Here is a 15,085-nt window from a genome sequence, read left to right on the forward strand (position 1 = left end):
GCACCCCTGAAGAAACTGCAAGGCACCCTGGTTGAAAAAGGCTGGGTTGGAGGATGGAACCACACCTTGTGAATGGGGACACAAGTATTTGACACTCCTGGAAGTGTCAAATGCTGAAGAGACTAATGGAGGCTGGAAGTGGCAAATACTGAAGAAACTAATGGAGGTTGCAGTGCTGAAACAGAGCAAAGGCAGGAGATCTGGGCCTTTGGGAAGGTGAGTATAAGAGGTCATCTATTTCAGGGTAACTTCATTTAGGAGTTTTTTAACCTAACAGAGTTGCCCTAAAGCCTAGCAGAAGCCTATTCCTGCCAGTATGTTGCAGAACGGGACTCTTGCTCGCTGTATGGAAGCAGTGGTGTCTTTGAGGTTTGACACCCCCCCCAATGCTGGGCCAGGGGCAGTACAGTGCAACGCTTCTCATTGCATGAACTTTGTGGTGGGAGGGTCTATCCAGCACTTGCATGTGACTGGTTTGTAATAAGCAGGCAGCAGAATAGATCATAGCTCCTATGGGCATCTATGGATGTATGCCAGCCTAGTGGCCATGGAAATGGCAGTTGTGAGTCGTGGTGAACAAGTGATGTTGGATTCAAAGAACAGGAAGCCAGGATAGTCACAACCCCACCGTGCTTCCACTTCCCCCCACAGCTGACATGGGGGTGACAACACTGCCCTGAATTCAGATGTTGAGAATTAGCATGGTCACCCGATCAAAAGGAGTGAAGTTGGCTGACAGGATTAACAGGTGGGTTTGTTAACTTGCCGGAGAGGCAAAAGGGAAAACTAATGGAGAACATACTGCTTTGAATGGAGAACTACATATGTTTTTTTTTTTTTTTTTTTTTTTATTTTAGTTGTGTTGTAAGTGTTGCAGAACGCAAAATACAGTATGACATGATTGTTGTTTCTTGGCAGTTAATTACACCAGGCCGGTCATCATTCTTGGCCCTATGAAAGATCGGATCAATGACGACCTGATATCCGAATTCCCTGACAAATTTGGCTCATGTGTACCACGTAAGTAGGTTTTATTGGGATTATACAATATACTGAAGTGTTCAGAATTTATGTATGCAGCAAGTATAAATGTAAATAAATGTAAGATTCTGTTCTGTCCTCACTTTATGTTTCTCAACATGCGGCTAAACCCCCCTATCCTGAAATAAGAGCGAGTTCAATCTTGAAGCTTTATTAACAAAACAGCATGGGTGAACCTATTAGGAAAAACAGATGAGAAGTATATATAATGAATGTAAGATCATACAGAAAACGCAATGAATGGTAAAGCTATAGGTGGCAGAAAGGTCAAGTCTACCAGCGATGCTGCCTTTAGGGAATGCAAAGAACTGCATGTTTTAGTCCAACATGTGTTCTGATAGCTGGCTTCTCTCCCAGGTTGGATCTGAGCTCCCAAGATGCACCTCTTTCCTTTCTCTCAAAATGGTGGGAATTTTTATTAACTCCTAGCTAAACAGTCCCCAGTTTCTCATAAACAGTAAATTTATTACCGGCTCCATCTAATGGTCAAATTTGATATTGCAAGCAGGACAGACGAACAATATTTCCCTGCTGGTGGCGGAACTGTTAGAGTGTATTACCATGGGTGCAGGAAGTTCAGCTGTCCTTAGCATTGTGTCGGGGCTGCAGCTTCCCTTGTGCAATTGAAGATAATGAAGAGAACTCCACCATGACCTCTCAAAATATGCCTAATGACATTTCAAGAAGGAAAATCTCTTACTTACAACAAAATACTGTTTATTAAGTCTCTACACCTAACAGACAGGCACACGTGAAGGTATTGAAAAAAAAAAAAAAAAACGTGTGGGGCCACTCCTCTTTTTCAGCATTCTTTAGCTACATAGGTCTGAAGTAGGGAAGAGGGCTATGGCTCCAGGTTGCTACGTAAACTTCCACTCTTTGTAAGCTCAATCTAGTGCTTGGACCACACTCAAGGCAAAAAGGTCAAAGTGTGTTCTGTTTCAAATGCCGTTTTTATGCATTGGCATACCTCTTAAGACCCAGTCTGTCTGGACAGTATGGTCACCTGCTGACTTGGGAACATCCACAGACAGCTTAACTCTTCAAGAAGACACAAAAGCTGAATCTAATGCAATTGAACTTCATCTAATTGCAGTACAGAGGATGTTTTTTTCAGTCTTTTGAGGGGAAGCCCTGCCAATCAATCAATGTAAAATTTTTTTTTAAAAAAAATAACAAATCCTGAGCACTTGCCCAGATTAGTAAAATGTTAATATGATAACATTGTATCTCTCTGGTCACAAGGGTAGAAATAAAAAAAACTAAACAAAAAAAAAAGATTTTTTTTAAATATAAAATATCTATCTATATATATATATATATATATATATATATATAGTAGCATACCAAGATTCAAGTAAAAATACATACAGTGGGGCAAAAAAGTATTTAGTCAGCCACCAATTGTGCAAGTTCTCCCACTTAAAAAGATGAGAGAGGCCTGTGATTGGCATCATAGGTAGACCTCAACTATGAGAGACAAAATGAGAAAAAAAATCCAGACAATCACATTGGCTGATTTGGAAAGAATTTATTTGCAAATTATGGTGGAAAATAAGTATTTGGTCACCTACAAACAAGCAAGATTTCTGGTTCTCACAGACCTGTACCTTCTTCTTTAAGAGGCTCCTCTGTCCTGCACTCATTACCTGTATCAATGGCACCTGTTTGAACTTGTTATCAGTATAAAAGACACCTGTCCACAACCTCAAACAGTCACACTCCAAACTCCACTATGGTGAAGAGCAAAGAGCTGTCGAAGGACACCAGAAACAAAATTGTAGACCTGCACCAGGCTGGTAAGACTGAATCTGCAATAGGCAAGCAGCTTGGTGTGAACAAATCAACTGTGGGAGCAATAATTAGAAAATGGAAGACATACAAGACCACTGATAATCTCCCTCGATCTGGGGCTCCACGCAAGATCTCACCCCGTGGGGTCAAAATGATCACAAGAACGGTGAGCAAAAATCCCAGGACCACACGGGGGGGACCTAGTGAATGACCTGAATATATATATATATACAGTCAGGTCCATAAATATTGGGACATGGACACAATTCTAACATTTTTGGCTCTATACACCACCACAATGGATTTGAAATGAAACGAACAAGATGTAATTTAACTGCAGACTGTCAGCTTTAATTTGAGGGTATTTACATCCAAATCAGGTGAACGGTGTAGGAATTACAACAGTTTGCATATGTGCCTCCCACTTTTTAAGGGACCAAAAGTAATGGGACAATTGGCTTCTTAGCTGTTCCATGGCCAGGTGTGTGTTATTCCCTCGTTATCCCAATTACAATGAGCAGATAAAAGGTCCAGAGTTCATTTCAAGTGTGCTATTTGCATTTGGAATCTGTTGCTGTCAACTCTCAAGATGAGATCCAAAGTGCTGTCATCATCAGTGAAGCAAGCCATCATTAGGCTGAAAAAACAAAACAAACCCATCAGAGAGATAGCAAAAACATTAGGTGTGGCCAAAACAACTGTTTGGAACATTCTTAAAAAGAAGGAACGCACCAGTGAGCTCAGCAACACCAAAAGACCCGGAAGACCACGGAAAACAACTGTGGTGGATGACCAAAGAATTCTTTCCCTGGTGAAGAAAACACCCTTCACAACAGTTGGCCAGATCAAGAACACTCTCCAGGAGGTAGGTGTATGTGTGTCAAAGTCACCAATCAAGAGAAGACTTCACCAGAGTGAATACAGAGGGTTCACCACAAGATGTAAACCATTGGTGAGCCTCAAAAACAGGAAGGCCAGATTAGAGTTTGCCAAACGACATCTAAAAAAGCCTTCACAGTTCTGGAACAACATCCTATGGACAGATGAGACCAAGATCAACTTGTACCAGAGTGATGGGAAGAGAAGAGTATGGAGAAGGAAAGGAACTGCTCATGATCCTAAGTATACCACCTCATCAGTGAAGCATGGTGGTGGTAGTGTCATGGTGTGGGCATGTATGGCTGCCAATGGAACTGGTTCTCTTGTATTTATTGATGATGTGACTGCTGACAAAAACAGCAGGATGAATTCTGAAGTGTTCCGGGCAATATTATCTGCTCATATTCAGCCAAATGCTTCAGAACTCATTGGACACCGCTTCACAGTGCAGATGGACAATGACCCAAAGCATACTGCAAAAGCAACCAAAGAGTTTTTTAAGGGAAAGAAGTGAAATGTTATGCAATGGCCAAGTCCATCACCTGACCTGAATCCGATTGAGCATGCATTTCACTTGCTGAAGACAAAACTGAAGGGAAAATGCCCCAAGAACAAGCAGGAACTGAAGACAGTTGCAGTAGAGGCCTGGCAGAGCATCACCAGGGATGAAACCCAGCGTCTGGTGATGTCTATGCGTTCCAGACTTCAGGCTGTAATTGACTGCAAAGGATTTGCAACCAAGTATTAAAATGTGAAAGTTTGATTTATGATTATTATTCTGTCCCATTACTTTTGGTCCCTTAAGAAGTGGGAGGCACATATGCAAAGTGTTGTAATTCCAACACTGTTCACCTGATTTGGATGTAAATACCCTCAAATTAAAGCTGACAGTCTGCAGTTAAAGCACATCTTGTTCGTTTCATTTCAAATCTATTGTGGTGGTGTATAGAGCCAAAAATGTTAGAATTGTGTCGATGTCCCAATATTTATGGACCTGACTGTATATATATATATTTATTTTTTACATACTGTTGCCAGTTGGTGTCCCTGATCATCGTCATGCCAGTTATATGATGATGCTGTACTGCATTGGTGACAGTATGTAAAAAAAAAAAAAAAAAAAAAAAAAAAGTGAGAATTTTTTTTTAATTTCTTCATTTTTCACAAAATCATGCCAAAAAATTACAACTTCAAAAAAACTTGCCATGCCTCTTACTAAATACATCGGACTCTACTTTCCTGAAAAGCAGTCATTTTGGGGGGTATTTGTACTGTCCTGGCTTTTATGGGCCTCAAGAAATGAGATCCGTCAGTGCATCAGGATTTAATACATTTTTAGATATATACCATAGTTTATGGAGTCTATAACTTTCCCACCAAATAAAAAATTAACAATGATTTGGTTTATTTTCACCAAAAACGTATTACAGAATACATTTTGGCCTAAATTTGTGTAGAAAGATTATTCATTTACAAAATGATATAACAGAAACGAGGGAAAAAAATGCAATTTTATTATCAAAATGTTTGCTCTTTTTTTCATTTATAGCACAAAAAATAAAACAAGTTGTGATTAAATACCACCAAAATAAATATCTATTTGTGTAAAAAAAAAAAAGATAAAAATTTCATATGGGGGCAAGTGTTGCATGACCGTGCAAGTGTCATTTAAAGTGTAACAGCGCTGAAAGGTGAAAATTGTCCTGGGCAGGAAGTGAGTAAGACAACATTACCAGTTTGGGGGGGGGGGGGGGGTTAACAAATTCATCCTAACACAACATGTAAAGTGTAATTGTTCTGTGCTCTCCTGTAGATACAACCAGACCAAAGAGAGACTACGAGGTGGACGGTAGAGACTACCACTTTGTCATATCCAGGGAACAGATGGAGAAGGACATCCAGGAGCACAAATTCATAGAGGCCGGGCAATACAACGACAATCTCTATGGAACTAGTGTACAGTCTGTAAAGTTTGTAGCAGAAAGGGTAAGCATTGCTGTTGGGATTGTATAGGGATTATGTAGGGATTGTATAGGGATTATGTAGGGATTGTATAGGGATTATGCTGGGATTGTATAGGGATTACTATAGAGTATTGTATAGGGATTGTGTAGGGATTGCATAGGGATTATGTAGGGATTGTATGGGGATTATGTAAGGATTGTATAGGGATTATGTTGGGATTGTATAGGGATTATGTAAGGATTGTATAGGGATTGTATGGGGATTATATAGGGATTATGTAAGGATTGTCTAGGGATTGTCTAGGGATTGTCTAGGGATTGTCTAGGGATTATGTTGGGATTGTATAGGGATTGTATAGGGATTACTATAGAGTATTGTATAGGGATTGTGTAGGGATTGCGTAGGGATTATGTAGGGATTGTATAGGGATTATGTAGGGATTGTATAGGGATTATGTTGGGATTGTATAAGGATTATGTAAGGATTGTATAGGGATTGTATGGGGATTATATAGGGATTATGTAAGGATTGTCTAGGGATTGTCTAGGGATTATGTTGGGATTGTATAGGGATTGTATAGGGATTACTATAGAGTATTGTATAGGGATTGTATAGGGATTGTGTAGGGATTGCGTAGGGATTATGTAGGGATTGTATAGGGATTATGTAGGGATTGTATGGGGATTATGTTGGGATTGTATAGGGATTATGTTGGGATTGTATAGGGATTATGTAAGGATTGTATAGGGATTGTATAGGGATTATGTAGGGATTGTATAGGGATTATGTAGGGATTACTATAGGGATTGTATAGGGATTGCATAGGGATTATGTAGGGATTGTGTAGGGTTTATATAGGGATTGTATAGGGATTATGTTGGGATTGTATAGGGATTATGTAAGGATTGTATGGGGATTATATAGGGATTATGTAAGGATTGTATAGGGATTACGTAGGGATTGTATAGGGATTACTATAGGGATTGCATAGGGATTGTATAGGGATTACTATAGGGATTATATAGGGATTGTTTATATTTCATGTTTTAATAGCATACAAGTTGTACATTATTGAATAGCTGTGATTGACAGTTTGCCAGCCACTGATCACGACTGTTCACAAAACACCAAAGTCTAGGGGACCCCTCTGCTATAAATTGATGGTCACTTCTACGGCCGTGTGCTTAAACTCTTAGGGCCGGTTCACACTATGGTAGCGCCCCCCGATGCATTTCTGCATGCGCGTTTTTGACTGGTTTTTGATGCATTTTTGATGCGTTCCAGTGCGTTTCTATTCATTCCAGTTCATTTTCCCCCTCTCTTTTTCTTCAATTTAAATAGGGACATGTGCGTTCCAGTGCGTTTTTGTCTGCATTTTACCGCGTTCCAGGACAGTTCTGTGCAGAAAAAATGCAGCCTGTTCTACTTTTGTTTCTGCAACCGGAACGCACTGGAACTGCAAGCACTGATGTGAACTATGAGTCCTCCTGCACACGGGACGTTTATACAGCGTCTGTTTTTGGCTTTTGACGTTTTTTTTCTACAGCCAGTTAACCCCCCAGCATGTTATCCTATGTGTCCATACACACATAGACTGGAATCAATGTTTTTTGGCAGGAATAAAACCCGGGACTAGTGGGTTTCTAGAGGAGTTTTTTAGCTGTAAAAATGCTCTTAGTCCTCATGCACATGAGAGACGTTTTCATAAAGCTGGTAACATTAGCTGTGTAAAGTCACATTAAAAACATGAGTTTTTCAGCATTTTTTTTAGCTTTTTTTGCATTAGCATTTAGCTGCATTTTGCCGCGATTAGTGGCGTTTTCCTGCGTTTTTTTGCATTTGCATTTTTAGTGTTTTTTTATCATAAAAAAAATTTTTCTGGTCAAAAAACATCCAAAACACCGGTTTGCTGCATTTTACCACGTTTTTCAGCATTCGAGTATTTTTACAGCTAAAAACTCCTCTAGAAACCCACTAGTTCTGGGGTTTTTCTCCAGGCAAAAAATGCTGATTCCAGTCTATGTGTGCATGGACACATAGGATAACATGCTGGGGGGTTTACTGGCTGCAGAAAAAAACGTCAAAAGCCAAAAACAGCCGCTGTAAAAACGTCCATTGTGAATGAGGACTTATGCTTGGTTCACAGTAATGCAGTTTGCTTTTGATCTGTTTCTGCGGTGTTTTTTGCGTTGTGTTTTGCATTTTTGCACACACATTTTTGGCGCATTTTACACTTATGCGTTATTTTATGCTTTTTTTGGCCAATTTGTTTTTGGGCAGATAAAAAAATGCATAAAAAAAACTTCAAAAACTCACTACATGGTTTTCTGCAGTGTCTCTGTACCAAAAACGCACCGTTTTGGCCTTTTAGAAAAGTCCCTGACCCTTGCCAAAAAAGCAGCAGATGAAAAAACGCAGACATGTGAATGTGTCCCGTAGGAAACCATGTTAAATGGACTGTAGTGCGTTTCTGAAAAAAGCATCAAAAGACGTATAGGTGTGAACAAAACCTAAAGGAATAAAAGCTGATCATTGTAAATTCTCCTGTCAGTGGTAAATGGTTTGTCTCAACCCTCTAACTGCCATTTTTGCTGGACCGCTTGGGCTGTTGAAAACTAACAGACATATCGGCAGGATGAAAATAAAGGGGAAAAAAAACTTAAAATCTAAGAAATTGTAGGCTGTGATAAAATACATTTTTGTTTATACTCTGGATTACAAACACTGATGTAAAGATAGAGGACACACATTAGTATTCAGCATGTGAGCTGTGTGTCTCTACGAAACGCGTTGGGGCTGGAGGCGCAGGTGGATATGCCATTGCACCGAACGGATCAATACATTTCCATATTGGCGAGCGGCTTCCTTCCTTCCTCTTCAGTGGCATGTATCGTAATTGTGTGCTTGTGTTGGAAAAGTCAATGTAAAGGACGAGCAGAGCTGAATTCACAATGCACACTTATGTTCTCATTAGCTGCTCCACTCACTAATAACCGCGCCTTGTAAGGAGAGCCGTAGTCGGCTTGTGCTGGGAACATTGAACCTTCTTATTATACCGATTCCGATCAGTTTTTCTGACTCGTGTTTGTTTTCACAAAGGGAAAGCACTGCATTCTAGACGTATCAGGAAACGCTATCAAGCGACTACAAGTAGCACAACTATATCCAATAGCGATCTTCATAAAGCCGAAATCTGTGGAATCATTAATGTGAGTATATGGTATACCTTTCTGAAAAATAATGGGGAAAGAATGGCAAATATCAGGGAAGGGGGTGGAGACTTTTTTCATTTTGGCAAATATCAGGGAACTGAATGGGGCCGTGCCACAGCTGCGCCATCAGTGCCGTATCATCAGTGCCCATCAGTGCAGCATCATCAGTGCCCATCAGTGCAGCCTATCAGTGCCCATTAGAGCAGCTTCGTCAGTGCCGCTTCATTAGTGCCCATCAGTGCAGTCTATCAGTGCATCGCCATCAGTGCCGCATCATCAGTGCAGCCTCAGTGCTCATCAGTGCAGTGTCATCAATGCAGCATAATCAGTGCCCATCAGTGCAGCCTATCAGTGCCACATCATCACTGTCCATCAGTGCAGCATCATCAGTGCCACATCATCAGTGCAGCCTATCAGTGCTCATGCAGCGTCATCAGTGCTGCATCATCACTGCCCATCAGTGCAGTCTATCAGTGCCCATCAGCGCAGTGTCATCAGTGCCGCATAATCCGTTCCCTTCAGTGCAGCCTATCAGTGCCTATTAGTGCAGCATCATCAGTGCCACATTATCAGTGCCCATCAATGCAGTCTATCAGTGCCGCATCATCAGTGCAGCCTATCAGTGCCGCATCATCACTGCCCATCAGTGCAGCATCATCAGTGCCACATCATCAGTGCAGCCTATCAGTGCTCATGCAGCGTCATCAGTGCTGCATCATCACTGCCCATCAGTGCAGTCTATCAGTGCCCATCAGCGCAGTGTCATCAGTGCCGCATAATCCGTTCCCATCAGTGCAGCCTATCAGTGCCTATTAGTGCAGCATCATCAGTGCCACATTATCAGTGCCCATCAATGCAGTCTATCAGTGCCGCATCATCAGTGCAGCCTATCAGTGCCGCATCATCACTGCCCATCAGTGCAGCATCATCAGTGCCACATCATCAGTGCAGCCTATCAGTGCTCATGCAGCGTCATCAGTGCTGCATCATCACTGCCCATCAGTGCAGTCTATCAGTGCCGCGTAATCAGTGCCGCATAATCAGTGCCCATTAGTGCAGCATCATCAGTGCCACATCATCAGTGCCCATCAATGCAGTCTATCAGTGCCGCATCATCAGTGCAGCCTATCAGTGCAGTGTCATCAGTGCCACATCATAACTGCCCATCATTGCAGCCTCATCAGTGCCGCATCATCAGTGCAGCCTATCAGTGCTCATGCAGCGTCATCCATGCTGCATCATCACTGCCCATCTGTGCAATCTATCAGTGCCCATCAGTGCAGCGTCATCCATGCAGCATCATCACTGCCCATCAGTGCAGCCTCATGAGTGCGAGAAAAAAATTACTAGCTAAATTTTATAACAGAAACTAAAACAAACTATTTTTATTTTAAACAACTTGTGTTTTTTTTTTTGTTTGTTTAGCAAACAATAAAAAAATAAAAAACCCAGAGGTGATTAAATACCACCAAAAGAAAGCTCTATCTGTCTCAAAAAAACTATAAAAATGTAATCTGGGTACAGTGTTGCATGACCGCGCAATTGTCATTCAAAGTGCAACAGCACTGAAACCTGACAATTGGATTCCTGGGCAGGAAGGGGGTGAAAGTGGTTAATGGGCTGTAAATCCTTTCAAAAAGTAACTAACATCATTTCACTGTTGTATTTTTTTTTTCTTATTTTCAGGGAAATCAGCAAACGTCTGACAGAAGAACAAGCCAGGAAAACCTACGACCGTGCACTCAAACTAGAACAGGAGTTTGGCGAGTTTTTTACAGGTGACTTCTTTATAATTCCTGGTAATGACGCAAAGTCATGATGTCCAGCTGTTGCCAAACTACAAGTCCCATGAGGCATTGCAAGATTGACAGTTACAAGCATGACTCCCAAAGGTAGAGGCATGATGGGACTTGTAGTTACACAACAGCTGGAGGGCCGCCAGTTTGACTCCCCTGTCTTAGCCCATTCGCTGCCAAAACCATTTTTGCATTTTTTTGCACACACGTTCAAAAAAATTATTTTAGGCCTGTGGATTACATAAAACCCACCAACATTATAGATTTTGAAAGCAGACATTCTAGAGAATAAAATAGTTTTTTATGTCACATACACAATATTTCCGCAAAGGTTTAGGAAACTCAACATTTCAGTAAAAAACGCACTATAGTGAATTTTAGGGCAAACAAATGCAATAAATTTCCCACATTGTTGGTAACATATAAAAGAAGAGATTGCACCGATTAAATAGATACCCAATATGTCAAACATTAAATTTGTGTGCGCCCGTGAAATGGCTACAAACTTCTATCATTCTATTATCTATATACTTTCTATTGGTGACACTACAAAAGCCCCCTATAGGTCATCATTTAGGTGTTATGGAGGAGGTCTTAGAATTATTGCTCTCACTCCAGCATGCACGGCGATTTGTAACTTGTATTGCAATTGATGCTTTCATGCCTAGGCTCCCCCTGTCATGTGCGTTTAAGTTTGTACGTGCATAAACATGGGGGTGGGGGGATCTCAAAAAAAATGCGCTAGTATGTGGTTACTTCTTGTTTTGGTTATTGGACAGGAAGGGAAATTTCTCCAATTGGGGGGTGTAGATTTTATGTGTGTAGCTGTAACTTAAATTTTTTGTAACTAAAAAAAATGTGTTTTTGCTTAATTTTTTTTCATCACACAGGAGAAAAAAATTCCCCTACGTGTTGATTATTGGGTGACAGGTTCTCTGCCATCCAGAGGATTTACCCCCCCCCCCCCCATCCTGACCAGGCCATGTTTTTTGTGATACTAGGCTGCGTTACTTTAACTGACAATTGCACGGTCATGCAACGCTGCACCCAAATGAAATTTACATCCTTTTGTTCCCACAAATGGAACTTTCTTTTGCTGGTATTCGATCACCTGTGTTTTTATTTTTTGTGCTATAAACAAAAAAAGACAGACAATTTTGAAAAAAAGAACAATATTTTTGACTTTTTGCTATAAAACATATCCAGTAAAAAAAATATAAAAATCTAATTTCATCATAAATTTTGGCCAAAATGTAGTGTTCTACATGTCTTTGCTAACAAAAAAAAAAAATCAATTAATTGGTTTACACGAAAGTTATAGCGTCTACAAATGGCGGTATATATACTGGAATTTTTTTTTTTTAATACTAGTAATGGCGGCAATCAGCGATTTATAGCGGGACTGCAGTGGGCATTCTGACACTGGGGGGAACTAACTGTCACTGACATCCCCAGTGACACTAATACAGTGATCAGTGCTAATAAAAAGCACTGACACTATACATTGACAGGAAGGGGTTAACACCTGGGGCGATCAAAACTGTGTGCTGTTTTACTATGTGTGCTGTGTGTTTTTTTACCATGTAAGCATGCTGCTTTGTATTGCTCTGCTATGCAGATCAATACAAAACAGAATGCTGGTGCTGACATGGGAGAGACTTGTGTTGTTTACATACAGACCTCTCCTCTGTCATTGTTCCTCGGCGAACGGCGGGTGCCGACAGGGAATCTCCGGCCGGAACCCGGTGATTGACAGCTGTACCTGCCAATGGCGGCGCAGATAGAGCAGTACGGGCGCACTCCCTGCCCAGAAATGCGAAATCATGTATATATACGTGATTTTGTGCAACCCTGCCACCCTGTAGCAGTAGTTCCGCGATAGGATGGTCGGGAAGCAGTTAATGAGACATGCAGGGTCTAAAAGACCCTGAATGTCTCCCCTGTTCCCCACTGAATGTAATGCAACAGATGGCATTGCAATACATTCATTCCTGGTTATCCTAGCCTGGGAATGTGATACAGGGACCCGGAGGTGATGTCATACACGTCGCTTTCTGGGTCAGTATCAAGAAGGGGAGGTCAGCGGAACCCACTATGTCGGTCCCGGGCCCACAGATGGGATACATGACAGGGGAGCAAGGCAGTTACTGGAGGTGCGAGGAAGCAATCGGGTGGCAGAGCAATCACCCGAAAGCTTCCCCCTGACAGGCAGGAGTCTGCTTTTCCGTTTTACATGCAATCCCGGTGGCTCCAGGATTGTATGTAAACCCCACCACCGTTGTCCGGTCCATACGATGTATGGACATGGCAGTGAAAGGGTTAAAGCATTGCAGACAAATATCCCAGAGTCTTTCAAGGTATTCATTAAGTGGAACTCTAGCTCCATGCAGGGGATTACCATCTGCCCAGCAGTACCTACTCACCTTCCTTTGGCCACAGACAGTTGTCTTTATGGTGACCCCTCTTCTGCACGTCACCGGAGAGCGCTATAGGCAGAATGTGGTCTTTACGTAAAATATAGAGAAGCTAGATGGTTGTCATGGGCAGTTTTTCCTATCAACACCTTAAGCACATGTGCTGGAAGTGGTGCCCAGAAAAAGGCAGTAAGAGAGCAAAGGACTAGTCACCAGTAGGGATTAGCCAACTGTTCGGTCTGACTTTTGCCCATGTGGCCCCCTGTTTGGTGGGAGCTGTGCATCATATATAGAATCAGTATTTCTACCACTTCTATATATGACAGCTTCCTTCTGTCAGTGGTTGCTAAGGAAACAGTGGGTGTTGGCCCTAACAACCGTTGCCATCACTGGCACATTGGCTTCCATGGATCGAGATCCCTATCCACATAGACAAAGCGCAGGAATAGTAGTGATATCACTGGCCACATTTGGGCAATGACATTAACCAGATATGACTATGAACACATTTGGTCAATGATGTTACTGCTATGCCCGCTTTTTCCCCTATATAGCTGGTGACAGCTCGGAGAGCTGCCATTTGTCAGAAGTACTGTCAGTGGTTGCTAAGGAAGCAGCGGGTGTTTGCCCCTAACAACCACTGCCATCACTGGCACATTGGCTTCCGTGGCCGAGATCCCTATCCACATAGACAAAGGGCAGGAATAGTAGTGATATCACTGTCCAGATATGGTCACTGGCCACATTTGGGCAATGACATTAACCAGATATGGGCCATGGACATATTTGGTCAATGATGTTACTACTATGCCTGCTTTTTCCCCTATATAGCTGGTGACAGCTCAGAGAGCTGCCATTTGTCAGAAGTACTGTTGGGATCGGTCATGTGCACTGTGTCTGTCAGGTTTTTAATTTAGGCTAGTCAGGGGGCAGAGTGATTGACAGTGGGTTGACGAGGGACATTTTTCGATGGCGGTTATTTTTTTAATAATTGACTTGTCAATTGTTTGGTTGTCTTTATTTCTAGGTTATTTTTTTGTGCACTAGTAGGGGTACTATGTACCTCTTACTCCTTCACAAAGGAGGTGGGGTGGTATCTGGGGGCCCTTTTTTATTTTTAAAAGGGGGCTTCTAGATTCCAATTAGCCCTTTGCCTGCAGACCCTCACAATCACTGGGTCAGGGTTATGGGAAAGAGGCCCTTGTTCTAATCAGCCTGCAGACAAGGTGCTTTGCCAGTGGGGTTTCCCCTGGCAAGGCATTCCTCATGTTGAGAGCATGTGACCTGGTCAGCCAGGCTGCATGCCTGAATCTGGTATGGATTTTAAAGGGGGCCCTATGTATTTTTTTTTGAGCGAATATCCCTCTTAAAATCCATACCAGACTCGAATTTTTATTTAATTCTTGCTGCAGGATGTGCTACGTCAAATCTGACATTTACAAAGAAAAAAGGCATACGGTTTATTTCAATGACAGAGTCGAATTAATTAGATCACCTCTCAGTCATGTGTTCTCTAAACCAAGTAGAAGATCTTATCTAGCTTTCATTAAAGGAGAAATCCCATACTTCTTCTTAATTTCATTGCCCAGTTTGTACCCTTTTAAAATCCACACATCATCCTTTTAATCTTTAGAGCAGGGGTGGCAAACTCAATTTCATTGTGGGCCACATCAGCATTATGGTTGCCCTCAAAGGGCTGGTTGTATCTGTGAGACTAGATGTCTAGAGCACCCCCCCCCCTTTACATCAGATTTCAAGAGCTCCCCCACCACCTTCCTTTATGTCAAAGTGCATCCCTCCTTACCTTGTGCTGCTGCCCAGAGAAGCTGGGGTTGGAGCTGGGAAACAGAAAGTGCAGGGTCTGGAGGAGGACCAGAGGAGGGCTGGAGTCTGCTGAATGCTGAGACCAGGGAAGGCGGAAATGAAGGGGTGCTGCGGTTGCACAGAGAGGCATAGGATCTGTAGGAGAAGTTCTGTTCTCCTT

The 15,085-nt window shown here is 42.0% G+C and overlaps 1 protein-coding gene across 10 annotated transcripts in view; it reads left to right on the forward strand.

Annotated features, from left to right (window-relative positions):
- Window positions 1–15,085, forward strand: part of DLG2 (discs large MAGUK scaffold protein 2) — a 2,035,798-nt gene that overhangs the window by 2,006,181 nt on the left and 14,532 nt on the right. For all 10 annotated transcript variants that reach the window (XM_089676759.1, XM_089676760.1, XM_089676764.1 and 7 more), the window contains 4 exons: window positions 919–1,020; window positions 5,528–5,700; window positions 8,779–8,888; window positions 10,578–10,669. In XM_089676759.1, the coding sequence (XP_089532885.1) occupies window positions 919–1,020; window positions 5,528–5,700; window positions 8,779–8,888; window positions 10,578–10,669 (477 nt within the window). The remainder of the gene's footprint in view (window positions 1–918; window positions 1,021–5,527; window positions 5,701–8,778; window positions 8,889–10,577; window positions 10,670–15,085) is intronic.

The sequence above is a fragment of the Staurois parvus genome, unplaced genomic scaffold (assembly GCF_062004578.1).
Source record: "Staurois parvus isolate SC_StPar_1 unplaced genomic scaffold, SC_StPar_1.0 ptg000173l, whole genome shotgun sequence".
NCBI lineage: Eukaryota > Metazoa > Chordata > Amphibia > Anura > Ranidae > Staurois > Staurois parvus.